This window comes from Chinchilla lanigera, unplaced genomic scaffold (genome assembly GCF_000276665.1).
Source record: "Chinchilla lanigera isolate Chin_1 unplaced genomic scaffold, ChiLan1.0 scaffold00141, whole genome shotgun sequence".
Classification (NCBI taxonomy): Eukaryota; Metazoa; Chordata; class Mammalia; order Rodentia; family Chinchillidae; genus Chinchilla; species Chinchilla lanigera.
In genome coordinates this window covers 1655672-1667691 of record NW_004955542.1, presented here as the reverse complement: position 1 = coordinate 1667691, position 12020 = coordinate 1655672, and the positions used below count along the sequence as shown (strand labels likewise).

At 46.0% G+C, this 12020-nt stretch overlaps 1 protein-coding gene across 8 annotated transcripts in view; it reads right to left on the bottom strand.

Moving 5' to 3' along the window:
• Hdac4 (histone deacetylase 4) overlaps window positions 1-12020 on the bottom strand; it is a 256470-nt gene that overhangs the window by 218469 nt on the left and 25981 nt on the right. For all 8 annotated transcript variants that reach the window (XM_013508107.1, XM_013508109.1, XM_013508114.1 and 5 more), the window contains exon 2: window positions 6208-6451. In XM_013508107.1, coding sequence (XP_013363561.1) covers window positions 6208-6229 — 22 coding nt within the window. In that variant the 5' untranslated portion in view covers window positions 6230-6451. The remainder of the gene's footprint in view (window positions 1-6207; window positions 6452-12020) is intronic.

The following is a 12020-nucleotide window of genomic DNA, read 5'->3' as shown; positions in this document are numbered from 1 at the left end:
AATCGATGTTGATGTATTATTACTGTGATTTTTTAACATCGCAGTTAAATGGAGGTGGTCACCGGGCTGGAGCAGCTCCCGCCTCTCACAGCTTGGCGTCTGGGGGCAACCGTGCATCCGCACACCTGTCCACGTGCGACCTCCCCCACCACTGGGTGCCGCAATTACAGCCTTTCTGTTCCACTGCCAAGCTGAGCTCAATGGTTTCTAATGATTCTCATACTGGGTTTTCTGTGTCAAATACATACCGGGAGTTCATTCTTAAATTTCAATATCATTAATCATCCAACATTCAGCATCTCAGAACTCAAAAATTTGCATTTCGACAATGGGGGCTTTGAAAAAAGGACATAAATGCAAATGTTCCACAAACTGTATAAGAATTTTCAGAGAATTGCCAAAACAAACCATCAATGCTCCATTGACAGCAAATTTTCTGAGCTCTTCATAGGGAATGAGTATTCGTGATTTTTTAAAAGACAAAACACAATTTGAGGATTGAAAAAAAACGAAGTAGGTTGAAAAATGAGTCCTTATGTCTACATGATTTCTAGAACAAACCTTGGCTGATTAAGATCCCGGATAATGATGGCACAGAGAAGCCAGGGTAGTCACAGTCTGAGCGAGAGCTGCAACACTGTGTACAGTGCCGGGAGCGACGGGAGGACCTGGGCTTGGAAGGCTGCTGGGGGTGGCAGGAAGCTTCGGGAGCAGCTGGAGCCTTCTCTTCAGGAAGCAGAGGGTCACAGGCGCCACTCACCCCAGTCCCGCTGTCAGGGGCATCTTCATTATGGCTCAGATCTAAAATGTGCCCCCGGAGGCTTCGTGTTCAGAGGTGGGGTTTGGGAAGGTGACGGGATCATCAGGGCTCCACCTTGCACAGTGGGCTCGTCTGTTGATGGGATCATGATTTGATGGCATTATTGGGGGGTGATGGAAACTTGGGGGGGCCTACTTGAAGGCAGCAGGGTCCCAGGGGTATGTGTCACTTAGGGAAGTATCTTGTCCTCAGCTCCTTCCCTCTGGGGGTTTCTCTCTCTTTCTCTCTCTCTCTTTCTTCTCTCTCCTTCTTCCCCTCTCTCACCCTCTCCGTTTCTCTCTCTCACCCTCTCTCTGAAGTTTTTGCCTCCCCATAAGCCTAAAGCAAGGGAGCAGGCCAATCTGGAACCTCTGAAAACTGTGAGCAGAAATAAATGCTGCCTCCTGTAAACTGTTTTCCTCAGGAATTCTGTCACAGCAAGGAAAGGCCAGCATACCATCCGTGTCCCTCTCTCATACAGCAGGGAAGGAGCGATCGGCTGCCCACAGCCTAAGCTGCCTGAGCCTCAGCCTCCCTGTGCCTCCTGTGTCATGAAGCAGGTCCTTTCTGGCTGTCTCTGGCTACTTCCTGTCTTCCCCTCAGGCCCTAACCCTGCGAAGGTCCTGGGTCTCCTGCCGCTGGCTGCACGGCCACCTGCATGTGGCATAAATGAGGCATAAAACGAGGACCGAGGACCAAGGACAGACGCCCCTGTGGCCTGCTACAATAGCAGCACAAGCAGCCACTCCGTTTCCTGTCCTTTCCTTCATCTCCCCCCAATAACTAATCTTCCTCATTCTTCCTTGGGATTGAAGTGGGCCTAGCCTCGTTCACAGCCACTCTCAGCTCTGCAGTCACCTCCACTGCCAGGCGGAGCTCTGGTCTGCAATTCGCCTGTCACCAGCGGCTCAGAATCACTGTCTATGTTAATCATAGGCCCACAAAATTCACTTTCTCCCCTTAAAAACTGCAGTATTCTTGAAATGTTCAACTGTGGCAGAGACAATTTAAATGCATAAGAACATCCCCTTAGGAGATAATTTCTATGTTAACACATAGCAACCTTGGTGGACAGACACCATAGATTCAAGATGAAATAAATGAAGAACAGGGCAGGAAGACCGAAGGAACCCAAGGCCCCTGGCTCGGGTTCCCACCCAAGGGAAGGTGACACACAGGATAAACCTTGACAGTGGTTGGCAGAAATCCGAGGATCCTGGACCCACCATCACCCAGTTACTGCTCCAGTTGCTTCCACAGGGATGAGGTATTTCACACAAACAGCACAGCAAGACTCCACAGGATGGCCTAAATCAAAGCACTATACAAGCATCTCTCAAAATGGTGACTTTGTTTTTAAACACTACCCAGCCCTCTCGCCAAGATCCAGGGAGAGATAGGATACCTGAATGACTCTCTGCTGGCCCTGCTCAACCTGTTTCCAGTTATCAAGGGCATCATCTGGGTAGCCACAGACGTGTCCTAGCAATCTACTGTGGGCTCCTGAGATCAGAATGCTTTCAGCGAGACTCTCTAGGCAAGTGCATTCTGGCAAGGAAGGTGAGTTCACTGGAGCAAAGAGGCAGTGTCAAGTGGGCAGCTGAGCGCAGTGTCTGATCTTCCTGGCAGCCAGTCGAGGTACCAGCACCCCAGGCCCACTTCAATCCCAAGGAAGAATGAGGAAGATGAGTTACTGGAGGGAAATGAAGGGAAGGACAGGAAACAGGGAGTGGCTGCTTGTGCTGCTATGGTAGCAGGCCACATGGGCATCCGACCCCACTCCTCGTTTCAAGCCAAGAGCTCCCCTAGAAGGCAGAGGCTCTGTGCCCTGTGAACTCACCTCGGCCTGTCTCCGCACATCCCCACAGGGAAAGGTCTGCAGTACAGGGTCAGGCCAGAAGCACGTTACAGATCCTCTTTCTAAAGAAGACTTCTCACAAGCTAAATCAACCCAAGCCCTTTCCTCAGGCTCCTCACAGCATTGGAAACAGTTATTTAGAGCAATAAATCCCAACAGTTAAGCAGCTTTTACGTCAGAGAGCCAGGGCCTGGCTCTGGCGAAGTTCACAAAGAACAGCAATAAAATCATAACATATACCCCACCCAGCAGCAGAGGGAGTTTAAAGGAAAACTGGTAGACAAGAGTTACACATCAAACAAAATGCCATTTTATCACCAGGGTGGAGCCAAACTGCACCATCAACCTGGGTGAGAGAACTCAATGGCGCTGGACTCCCCTGGGGCCTGATGTCCAGCAGCACTGCAATAGGCCACACAGGAGCAGGGCAAGCAGGCAAGACTCATGCCAGGTAGGTGGGCAGACAGGCAAGGGCAAGCCAGGCAGGCTAGGGCGAGGGCTGGGAGCCAGCCAGGAGAGGAGGCACCCGCGATCCCAGGGAGAGGACAGGCACTGCAGGGAGCAACAACCAAATGTGCCCAGTGCGCTGGAGGCCCTGGGTCCAATCCCCAGCACCAAAACACAGAGAGAGTGAGCGAGAAGCGGAGAGAGAGAGAAAGTGCAAGTTGAGTAATTGGGTATTAATTATTATTCTTCCTCCCTAAAAGTCATTAAAATGACAAAATATGAATAAAACTTGACAAGATTTATAGCAACACTTGACAATGGGTGAACAAGTGCATGAGCTGATGAGAAATTTGGAGAATTTCCTGGAAACCATGAACCTGACAGGATCCCAGAATGGGCAGTCACTAGTGAGGCCCCACAGCAGCAGTGAAGCGGGGGCATATGTCAGGCCCAGCCGACTGCCCCAGCCATGCACCAAGAAGGAGCCGTAGGGTGGCCAGTGCTGATGGCTGGCAGGGAGAGGGGAGGTGCGCACGGCACACGGTGTCCAACTTGGGGCAGGCCCTGGAGGAGAGCTGAGGGATGGGGAGGAAACAGGAGCACCCAGCAAGCTGCAGGCCCTAAGCAGACAGCTCCAGCAATGGACAGAAAGGAAGGCTCCAGTCAAGAGGCAGCCTTGCTCCATCCGCACCTTTGCCAACCCACAGGCTAGAGGGTGGAGGGTGGGCAAGCGACGGTGACACATGCACAGCCTGACAGGGGGCAGGGCTGCCCAGATAGGCCAGGGATGAAAATAAACATCAGTGAATTAAGTTCCCCATAAAAAAGGCAAAGACTCTCTAGAAGGGAAAAGTCAAAATCCAGCTGTCTATGTTTACACAGATCAGCCTTAAGGCAGGCAGTCAGGAAAGGTCAGAGATAAGTGGGTTAGGAAATATCTGTTAACCAAAAAGACCGGGATAGAAATATTTTTATGAAACAAGATTAACTTTTGGCAAGTAAACATTAAATCATGAGAAAGACATTGTACTGTGAAAAGAGACCTGGTCTACCAGAAGAACAGTCAATAATTTTTAAGCACCGAAAATAAAAAAACTCTGAAATATATAGAGCAAAAACTAAAAATAAAAGGTTAATGTGAAAAGAACATTACAAAAGTATAATCACAATAGAAAAATTCACTTTTCCCAGAATTGAGCAGACAAAAAGAGTAAAGCTATATTGATTTAAATAAGTCGACTGAGTTAATACATATCAATAACATATAAAGCTTACAGTTATTCATATATATAAATATATAACATATGAGTGAGAAAATTTTACATAAAATACTGATAAATACATATGAGCTTCTTTAGACTAAAAAAAAAAAATAATAACAGGGGCATACTTTTCTTCAGATGTCTGGGTGGTATGTACAAGATCTGATTATGTCTATACCAGTCATGCGAAAGTATGCATTCCCCCATTTTAAGCAATTAGGTGAACACAATAATTTCCCCCAGCACGCCAACAAAAATAAACTATATGCAATCTATCCAGTGCTGGTGTGGTACAAATGAAGGGGAGCATGGCTCCTTGTGAGCAGTGACTGAGGTCAGCCGAGACAGCTCTCTGGAGCACTTTCATAGCACACCTCTGGATGCAGACACACACTGCCAGCCAACCTAGCTTCTGCCTCCTAGAATTTGTCCAGTGGAGACACTTTTAAAAATGTACAAAATATATGTAGAATAATTTTCTGATGCCAATTTTGAGATGTTATGAATAGCCCTGCAACTACATAAATACCCATTTACAAGCTACCAAAAAGAATGTCAGATTTATATTCAAACATGTCCACAACATATTATAAAAGAACAAAGCAGGAAACAGATCCCCAAGCAGACAATGTGTACTATTACAGTGTGTACATGCTAATGCTTCATGGTCACAGCAAAGAGTCACACCTCCACTTCCACAGCACCCCCAGAAGTGGAGGCAGAGCTGTACACCAGTCAGTCCTACTGTATACCCTTGAATTCACAGAGTTTAACATTTTCCTTCAATGATCATAAGCCATTTTATATCAATCAATACATGAACAATCTGAATCAGTAAAGTCTCATGGCTAAATAAAGCCTGGAACCCTGCCCTCTGGAGCACTCAGATAAGGCCAAGCACACCCTCATCTGAGGGCAATTCCAGAAGGAGAGGCCCAGGCACTGAGCCACCCCACAAAACCAGGCCCAAAGCGAAAGCTGACAAGCCCTGATACAAGCACCTGACCTGGCGCCCACCCAGGCCTGCTCCTCAGGTGGACATGGGATAGGCACCGACATCCACGTGCTCCATAGACAGTATGCGAGGAGGGGCCAGAGGCTGGGTAGCTATGCCAGTGGTCCCACAGGAGGTCCATACCTTGAGGTACAACAGGCAAGGCCCTCCAGGTTCATCACAGTGCAAGCTGTGACTCTCCGGGGTCAGGAGGCATGAAATTCCACACATACAAGCCCTAAACACCTGAAAATGAGGGCCAGACACAGGGGGCTTCCAGTCCCACTCCACCATTGCCAGTAACGTGACCTAGGAGAAGGCTCTTCTTCCTGCAATTCTGAGACCACCTAGGGCTGCTGGGAAATCTAAATGCTTGTCAAGCACTCAGTGCTGCATGCAGTAAAATAGAGTAGAACCCTGAGAGTGACTCTAGCCACTGCCTGTGGGTGCCGACCATGGCCTTCTCCCAGCCTCTGCCCAGGGCCCTTCACAGAGCACCCCCAACCCTAGTAACAAACAGCTGGATCACGAAGTAACTGTCTAAACCACAAGCTGGCCTCCCAACATCACCTCACTCCAGAGCAATTCTATTCTTCTGGAATCAAAAAACTGCCATATCAGCATGCAAATCAAACCCAAACTAACTCAGTTCCCCACCAGGTCTTTACTAGCTCCTCTTTCACTGAAGATTAAACAAGCTACCTGCACTTAGCACTGTTAGAAACCGACAGTGGCCATTATCAGGAAAAACAAAAGTCTGGAATCCAGTCAGTAGGTTGTGGGGACAGCAATGTGCTTTCAGTCAGGACAGCCTACTGTTTGCAGAGAGCGAGGACTTGGGTCTTACCTGGATGGCTTTGGGAGCTCATTGCTAGCAGCGTCTAAGCCTTTAGTCAACTGAAAATGGCTCAAAGGTTCCACGTAAACAGTAGCTCCAAAGAGCTGCAAACTTCCACCAACACATACAAGTAAAGAAATGAGAAGGGTCGGGTCAGAGGTGCATGAGCTCCGGAGTCTCACAGCTGGTGTCTTGAACAGCAAGTAATCCACAGGGAGAGCAGAGGTCTTCACCTGGCCTTGCAGCAGTGAACCTGCGTGGTCAGAAAAAGAAGAGAGCTTCAGTGAGGGCAGAATGCTCTCATGCACAGCAACCTCTAACTGAGGAAGCAGAGATTCAGTCTTCAGCCTGTTTTTACCAGGGACTGGTAAAACAATTCACACTGATCCATTTCTACCATTCCCAGCTGGGATTTTTGTTGGCAAATCACACACATAAGCAAGTGCCACTGTACAGCATGGTTCCCAACCCTAGCAATGACATCACAGAATGGGTGTTTGGGTGCTGGGGTAGGGCTCTTCGTGCACTCTAAGATACCTACTAGCATCCATGGCCTCCACCCACCCGATGTCAGTAGAGCCAGCACCACGACCATCACCACCACCAGTCATGACAACCAAAATGTCTCCAGAGGGCCAGTGTCACCTAATAACCACCACCAGCATGGGGTGAAACTCTCTGACCTACAGGTACCACCTAACCCATTCCCCAAAGCTTCCTCATCATCAGGCTGTCGGAAGGAAGCAACACCCTATCAATATCCCAACTGGTAAGAATGTACTCCAATCTACATTATTTTGCAAAATAAATGCAAAGGGAAACATTTTAAAAGAAAAGGCATTCAGCCTGCTCCCACCACACACATTTTCATTTTTTGACACATACCCATCCTGTACCCATACACATTTAAAACCATGTAGTTGGCTCACAGAACTAGACCTTAATTCAGTTGTCTCCATTTCACAGTGCACCTTAAATCACTCCCCAGGTTTCCATTTTAATAACTACCTTTGCTGGGGGTTATTTTTCATTTTCTGATGATAGAAGAAATGCATGGTCCTCCAGGAGAGTATTTAAAAGGCAACCGGAGGAGGCACTTGGGAATACCCTGACAGCTCCTGCAGCCATCTCTGCCTCCCAGCTAAGGAACTGTCAGCCACACAGGGCCTGGCTCTCCAGCCAGTATCTCCTCAAGCATTGTCAGAGCCTGGTAAATGTGCTGGAGAGGAGGTCTGGAAAAGAGCAAACCATGGATTCCAGACTGTCCCCCAAAAGCTGACTCTGCCAAAGAACACGGTCACCGCAAAGATCAGCCCAAAAGACAAACCCAGGAATGCCTACCCCCGAGACCCAGACTGACCCTACCCAGTGCCTTCTGAGGCTTCTGTGTTCATGTCTTCAAGACTGTAACAAATTCCTTGTCTTGATTAAATTAGTTGAGAACCACCCCTCAAGTTCTCGTAACTAAAGAACCCTAACCAAGCTATCGTGTCAGAGACTGCCCCAAGGGTTGGTTGTTGAGGTAGTTTCCAATCTTACATGGTTATCTACAACTGCAGCTCATATCTTTATGACTACTGTTCTGAGTCCCTCAGGTTCAGGATTGTTACTTCTCTTGGTCTGAAAGAAATATCATTTCCTTGAAGGGAATGTAGATGGCATGATCCCACAAACCTCTGTGAATCTCAGAAAGGATTCTGCATCCTTCACACAAAAACCACATCTTGGCTGAGTATAAGTCTTAGATCATACACATTCCTCCCTCAAACCCTTCAGAGGCTGCTCCCTACTCAGCACTGTGGAGAATTCTGCTTAACCACTGTTCCTGCCTAAACTTTGAGGGACTTGGTTTTGGTGCTGTTGTCATTTTCTTCGGCCTGGATTCCACTAGTGTATCTTTTCTCTAACCCTACAATTCAAAAGTGCTGTCAGAAGGTAGATGGGCTAAAGTGTGTTCATTTACTTTGCTCAAAACATGACCCTTTCAATACACACTGGTCTTCTTCCTGCTCAGGAAAATATTCTTCCATTACATCTTTGGTTATTATTCTTATTAAACTTGTTCTGGCTTCCTGAGAGATTCCTATGCTGTTGGCTGGAACCTCTCCACAGGATCTGGCCTCTCTCACCGCTGACACATCTGTTGTTTATTCTGCATTCCTGGGCAGCTTCTCCAGTACGTTCCCTACACAACTGCTGGTATTTTCTACAATGTCAGCTTTATTCTTTATGACTTCTGATATGGAGTTTAATTAAGCCTTAAACTTTGTTCTCAACCACTTCCCTTGACAATTCATTCCATTATCTCTCCTACTTGGACTATCCCTCTTCTTCATGACCTCCTGCTTCTGTTTTTAGAGCCATGTCTTCTAGCCAGTCTTCTGGAAAATCTTTTTCCTGATTTAAATTGTAAGTCATTTTTGGGGGTATATTCTTGGGCACTGCAGAATACTCCCCTCTTGTCCACTTCTGGGGACACCTTTCTTGACAGATCCCAGGTCAGGGACTGTTGGTTTACACACCCTTAAAGAACAGCCCTTTCAGGCCCAATGGAAGCCCAGGGACTGCGTGCGCTTGCCCCATCCAGTTCCGTCTCCCTCACACTGGTGAACTGCTTCTTATGAAGCCCACAGGCATGGCTCCTGCCAACTGCCTGGGGTCTAGTAGCTCCTGGCAGTGCTGTCAGACTGACATGGACCCTTGTCTTCTCCCATCTGCAGATTAAACAGAACCGAGACTTTCTGCAGGGACACAATACATACTTTTTAGAAGAACCTCACACCCGGAAAAGACTATATTAAAAATACCATTGCCTCTGAGAAAAATAAGGTTGGACGGGACTGCTCAAAACTGCAACTTCATAACCAGTGCACTACAAAAATCAATAATTACTAATAAAAATCCTACCATAATTCAAAAAAGACATGTTATGTTCCCAATCATTAAAAAGCCCAGTAAAGGCAGACTTTTACCATTTAGAAAGGTGGCAATAGTTTGGTGAAGAGGATAAGAGAACTGAAGCATCTAAGTAACAGAATTAGGGATAACTAAACCAACCGATTTATGACCCTACCAGACTGTCCAAACACCTAGTTAAAGAGCAGAGATTGTCAGATAGGATAAGAGACCCTACTCTGCTGGATAGAAACAGGAAGTGTGTGAGGTAGGACTGAAAATCATCTGGAGAAGGTGTGCATTTGAGAATGTAAAATTCATCTCCCAAGTATTACAGACCCAACCATGTGCCACCCACAAGAACCCATTTCAGCACTAGTATGTCCCACACAACAGCATACACAAAGGTGGTCCCCAAGATCTGTTCCCTACACACACTCTAGCCAGCACAATGTAAGTACACTCTGTGATGCTCACACAATGACAAATCACCCAACAACACATAGCTCTGCCTGGCTCCTGTTAAGTGATAGAGGGCTATGTAAAGATACAAACAAATTAGAAGTAAAGATGATGAATATATATTACACAAATACTGATCAAAAGAAAGCTGTAAAAGTTGTATTAGTATCAGACAACATAAATCTAGAAGAAGGACGTCATATGGAATATAGAGAACCTCTTAGAGACAACAAAGGGGGTGGGCCCAGGACGACATATCAATCCCAAACTTCATGCACCTGAAAACAGGACTTCAAGCTAAAGCAGAAATTCAGAAAAGCATAGGAGAAATGGACACAGCTACAATTACTGTTGATTACAGCTGGAATTTTCAACACCCTGCTCTTAGTAACTGTCAGAACACGTAGACAGAAAATTAGTAAGGGAGATTTGAACACCACCACCACCCTGCATGACGGAATGGCATTTGTACAATGCTCTGAGAACAGTGGAATGCGCTCTCCTTCCTTTCCTTTTGAACCCACACAAAACAGACATCCAGACCATGATGCAGAAAGGACTCAAGTCAGTATTTTCTGACCAAAATGGAGTTAAATTAGACATCAATAACAAAGATATCTGAAAAAAGAATCCAAAACATTTACAAACTAAATAATATACTTCATGAGTCAAGGGGAAAATTTCTGAACAGAAATTATAAATTTTGAAATGAATAGAAAAATGAAAATACAACATATCAAAACATGCAATGGTTAGAAGGAAATTTTCAGCACCAAATGCCTGAATTAGAAAAGGCGGCTGCAGGTCAATGATCTTAGGTTTCACTTTCAGATATCAGAAAAAGAACAAGCTAAGCCCAAAATAAGTCAGAAAAAAGACAGTAACAAAGAGCAGAAATCAATGCAGTAGGAAAGAGAGAGAAAAAAAAAATCAACAAATCTAAAAGATAATTCTTTGAGACAAGTAATTCGTAAGGCTCCTCCCAGACTGATCATGAAAACCAATGAGAAGACATGTATCAGTGATACCAAGGAGAGAGGGGATTAACAATAGCCATACCAGGATTAAAAGAATAATAGGGAATATCATGAACAACTTCATGCCAAGAAATTTAATAACTTAGATGAAGTCAACAGAGCCTTAGAAAACCCAGACTTCAAGCAGTCACTTGAGAGCACAGAAGCACAAGCAGGCGCATCTGTACGACTCCAGGTCCACCTGAGGGGCCGACTCACAACTCTTGCCATCCAGGGGTCTGCCTGGTGGTGACATGTGCCTTCCCTCCTTTCCTCTACGTCTGTCACTCAAAATTCAACAATGAGCTCTCCATGCCCCATCCTGCTGTTTAACCGATGACTTAATTCACATGGAATGGTAGATATTTGTTTTACTTTGTTCTTCACTGATAATTCAGTATGCTGCTAAAGTTTTGGCCACTGGGAGCTCCTTTAGGTGGATCCTATGTCTTTCTGACATGTCTCCACCCCAATCTTTATTCTTCAGTATGTTTACTTCTTGGTTTATAGCGATACCTCAGATTCCAATCCAACAGCACGAAGTTTACATTAGCCTCCTCTTCCCCTGTCGGTGAATTCTTCATCCAGTACACACACTTAACCTGTTTGGTGCTAGAACACACACAAAGTAGTCCCAGAGCCCTCAGTCCCCATACGAGGAACACACCCTTCATGAAGCTGCAGCACTCGTATACAGCTCTGCCTGTCTTCAGCCTTATCCAACCCACTTGTGACACCGTGTCCACGTAAGGCAGAGCTGGATTCTACACTTGGTGTTTGTATTCCATTTTGGGTTTCCCCCAAATCCTGGTCGGTTTAACTGTTTGTTTATTTTGGAGGTATGTGAAGAGTTAGAAATACAAATTTAAGTGGAAAAAGAATGTGTTTATAAAGGTATTTGTAATTTAAATTTAAGACTTTCCATATAACATTTTGATAAAAATTTCTCTTGCTTAAGGAAAAAAAGCTCTACATTATGGAAATGTGGCACATAAACAAAGCACGGTAAGTAGTATATGGAGCTGAGGGTGCCAGCTTCCACAACTGCCCACATCCCACCAGTTCTGCTTTGTCGGCATCGCCTTTTACATATACCAGAAGGCATAAAACCTAATGGCACAATTTTGAGAACAGGTTCATCTATGTAACGCTCTTACCAGGAGCTTTTCTTTACTTTTAAACCCACTGCCAAGCTAATGAGAAATGGCTTCGGTGTAATTTACTCAAACTCAGTTCCATTACAAACAACAGAGCTTCTCACAATAGTGTGTCCTCCACGTAGACAAGCAGAGTACACTGAAGGTTTCCCAGCAGTCCAGAATCTGGGGAGGGCCTGAGACAGGGCAAGACGACGGGACCCTTGTCCTAGCTGGAGGGTGGGAACTCAGCTGGCAGTCTGGCTGTTCAGGGCCCAAGGCTTCCTGAGAAAATCTGCTAGGGGTAGCGGGA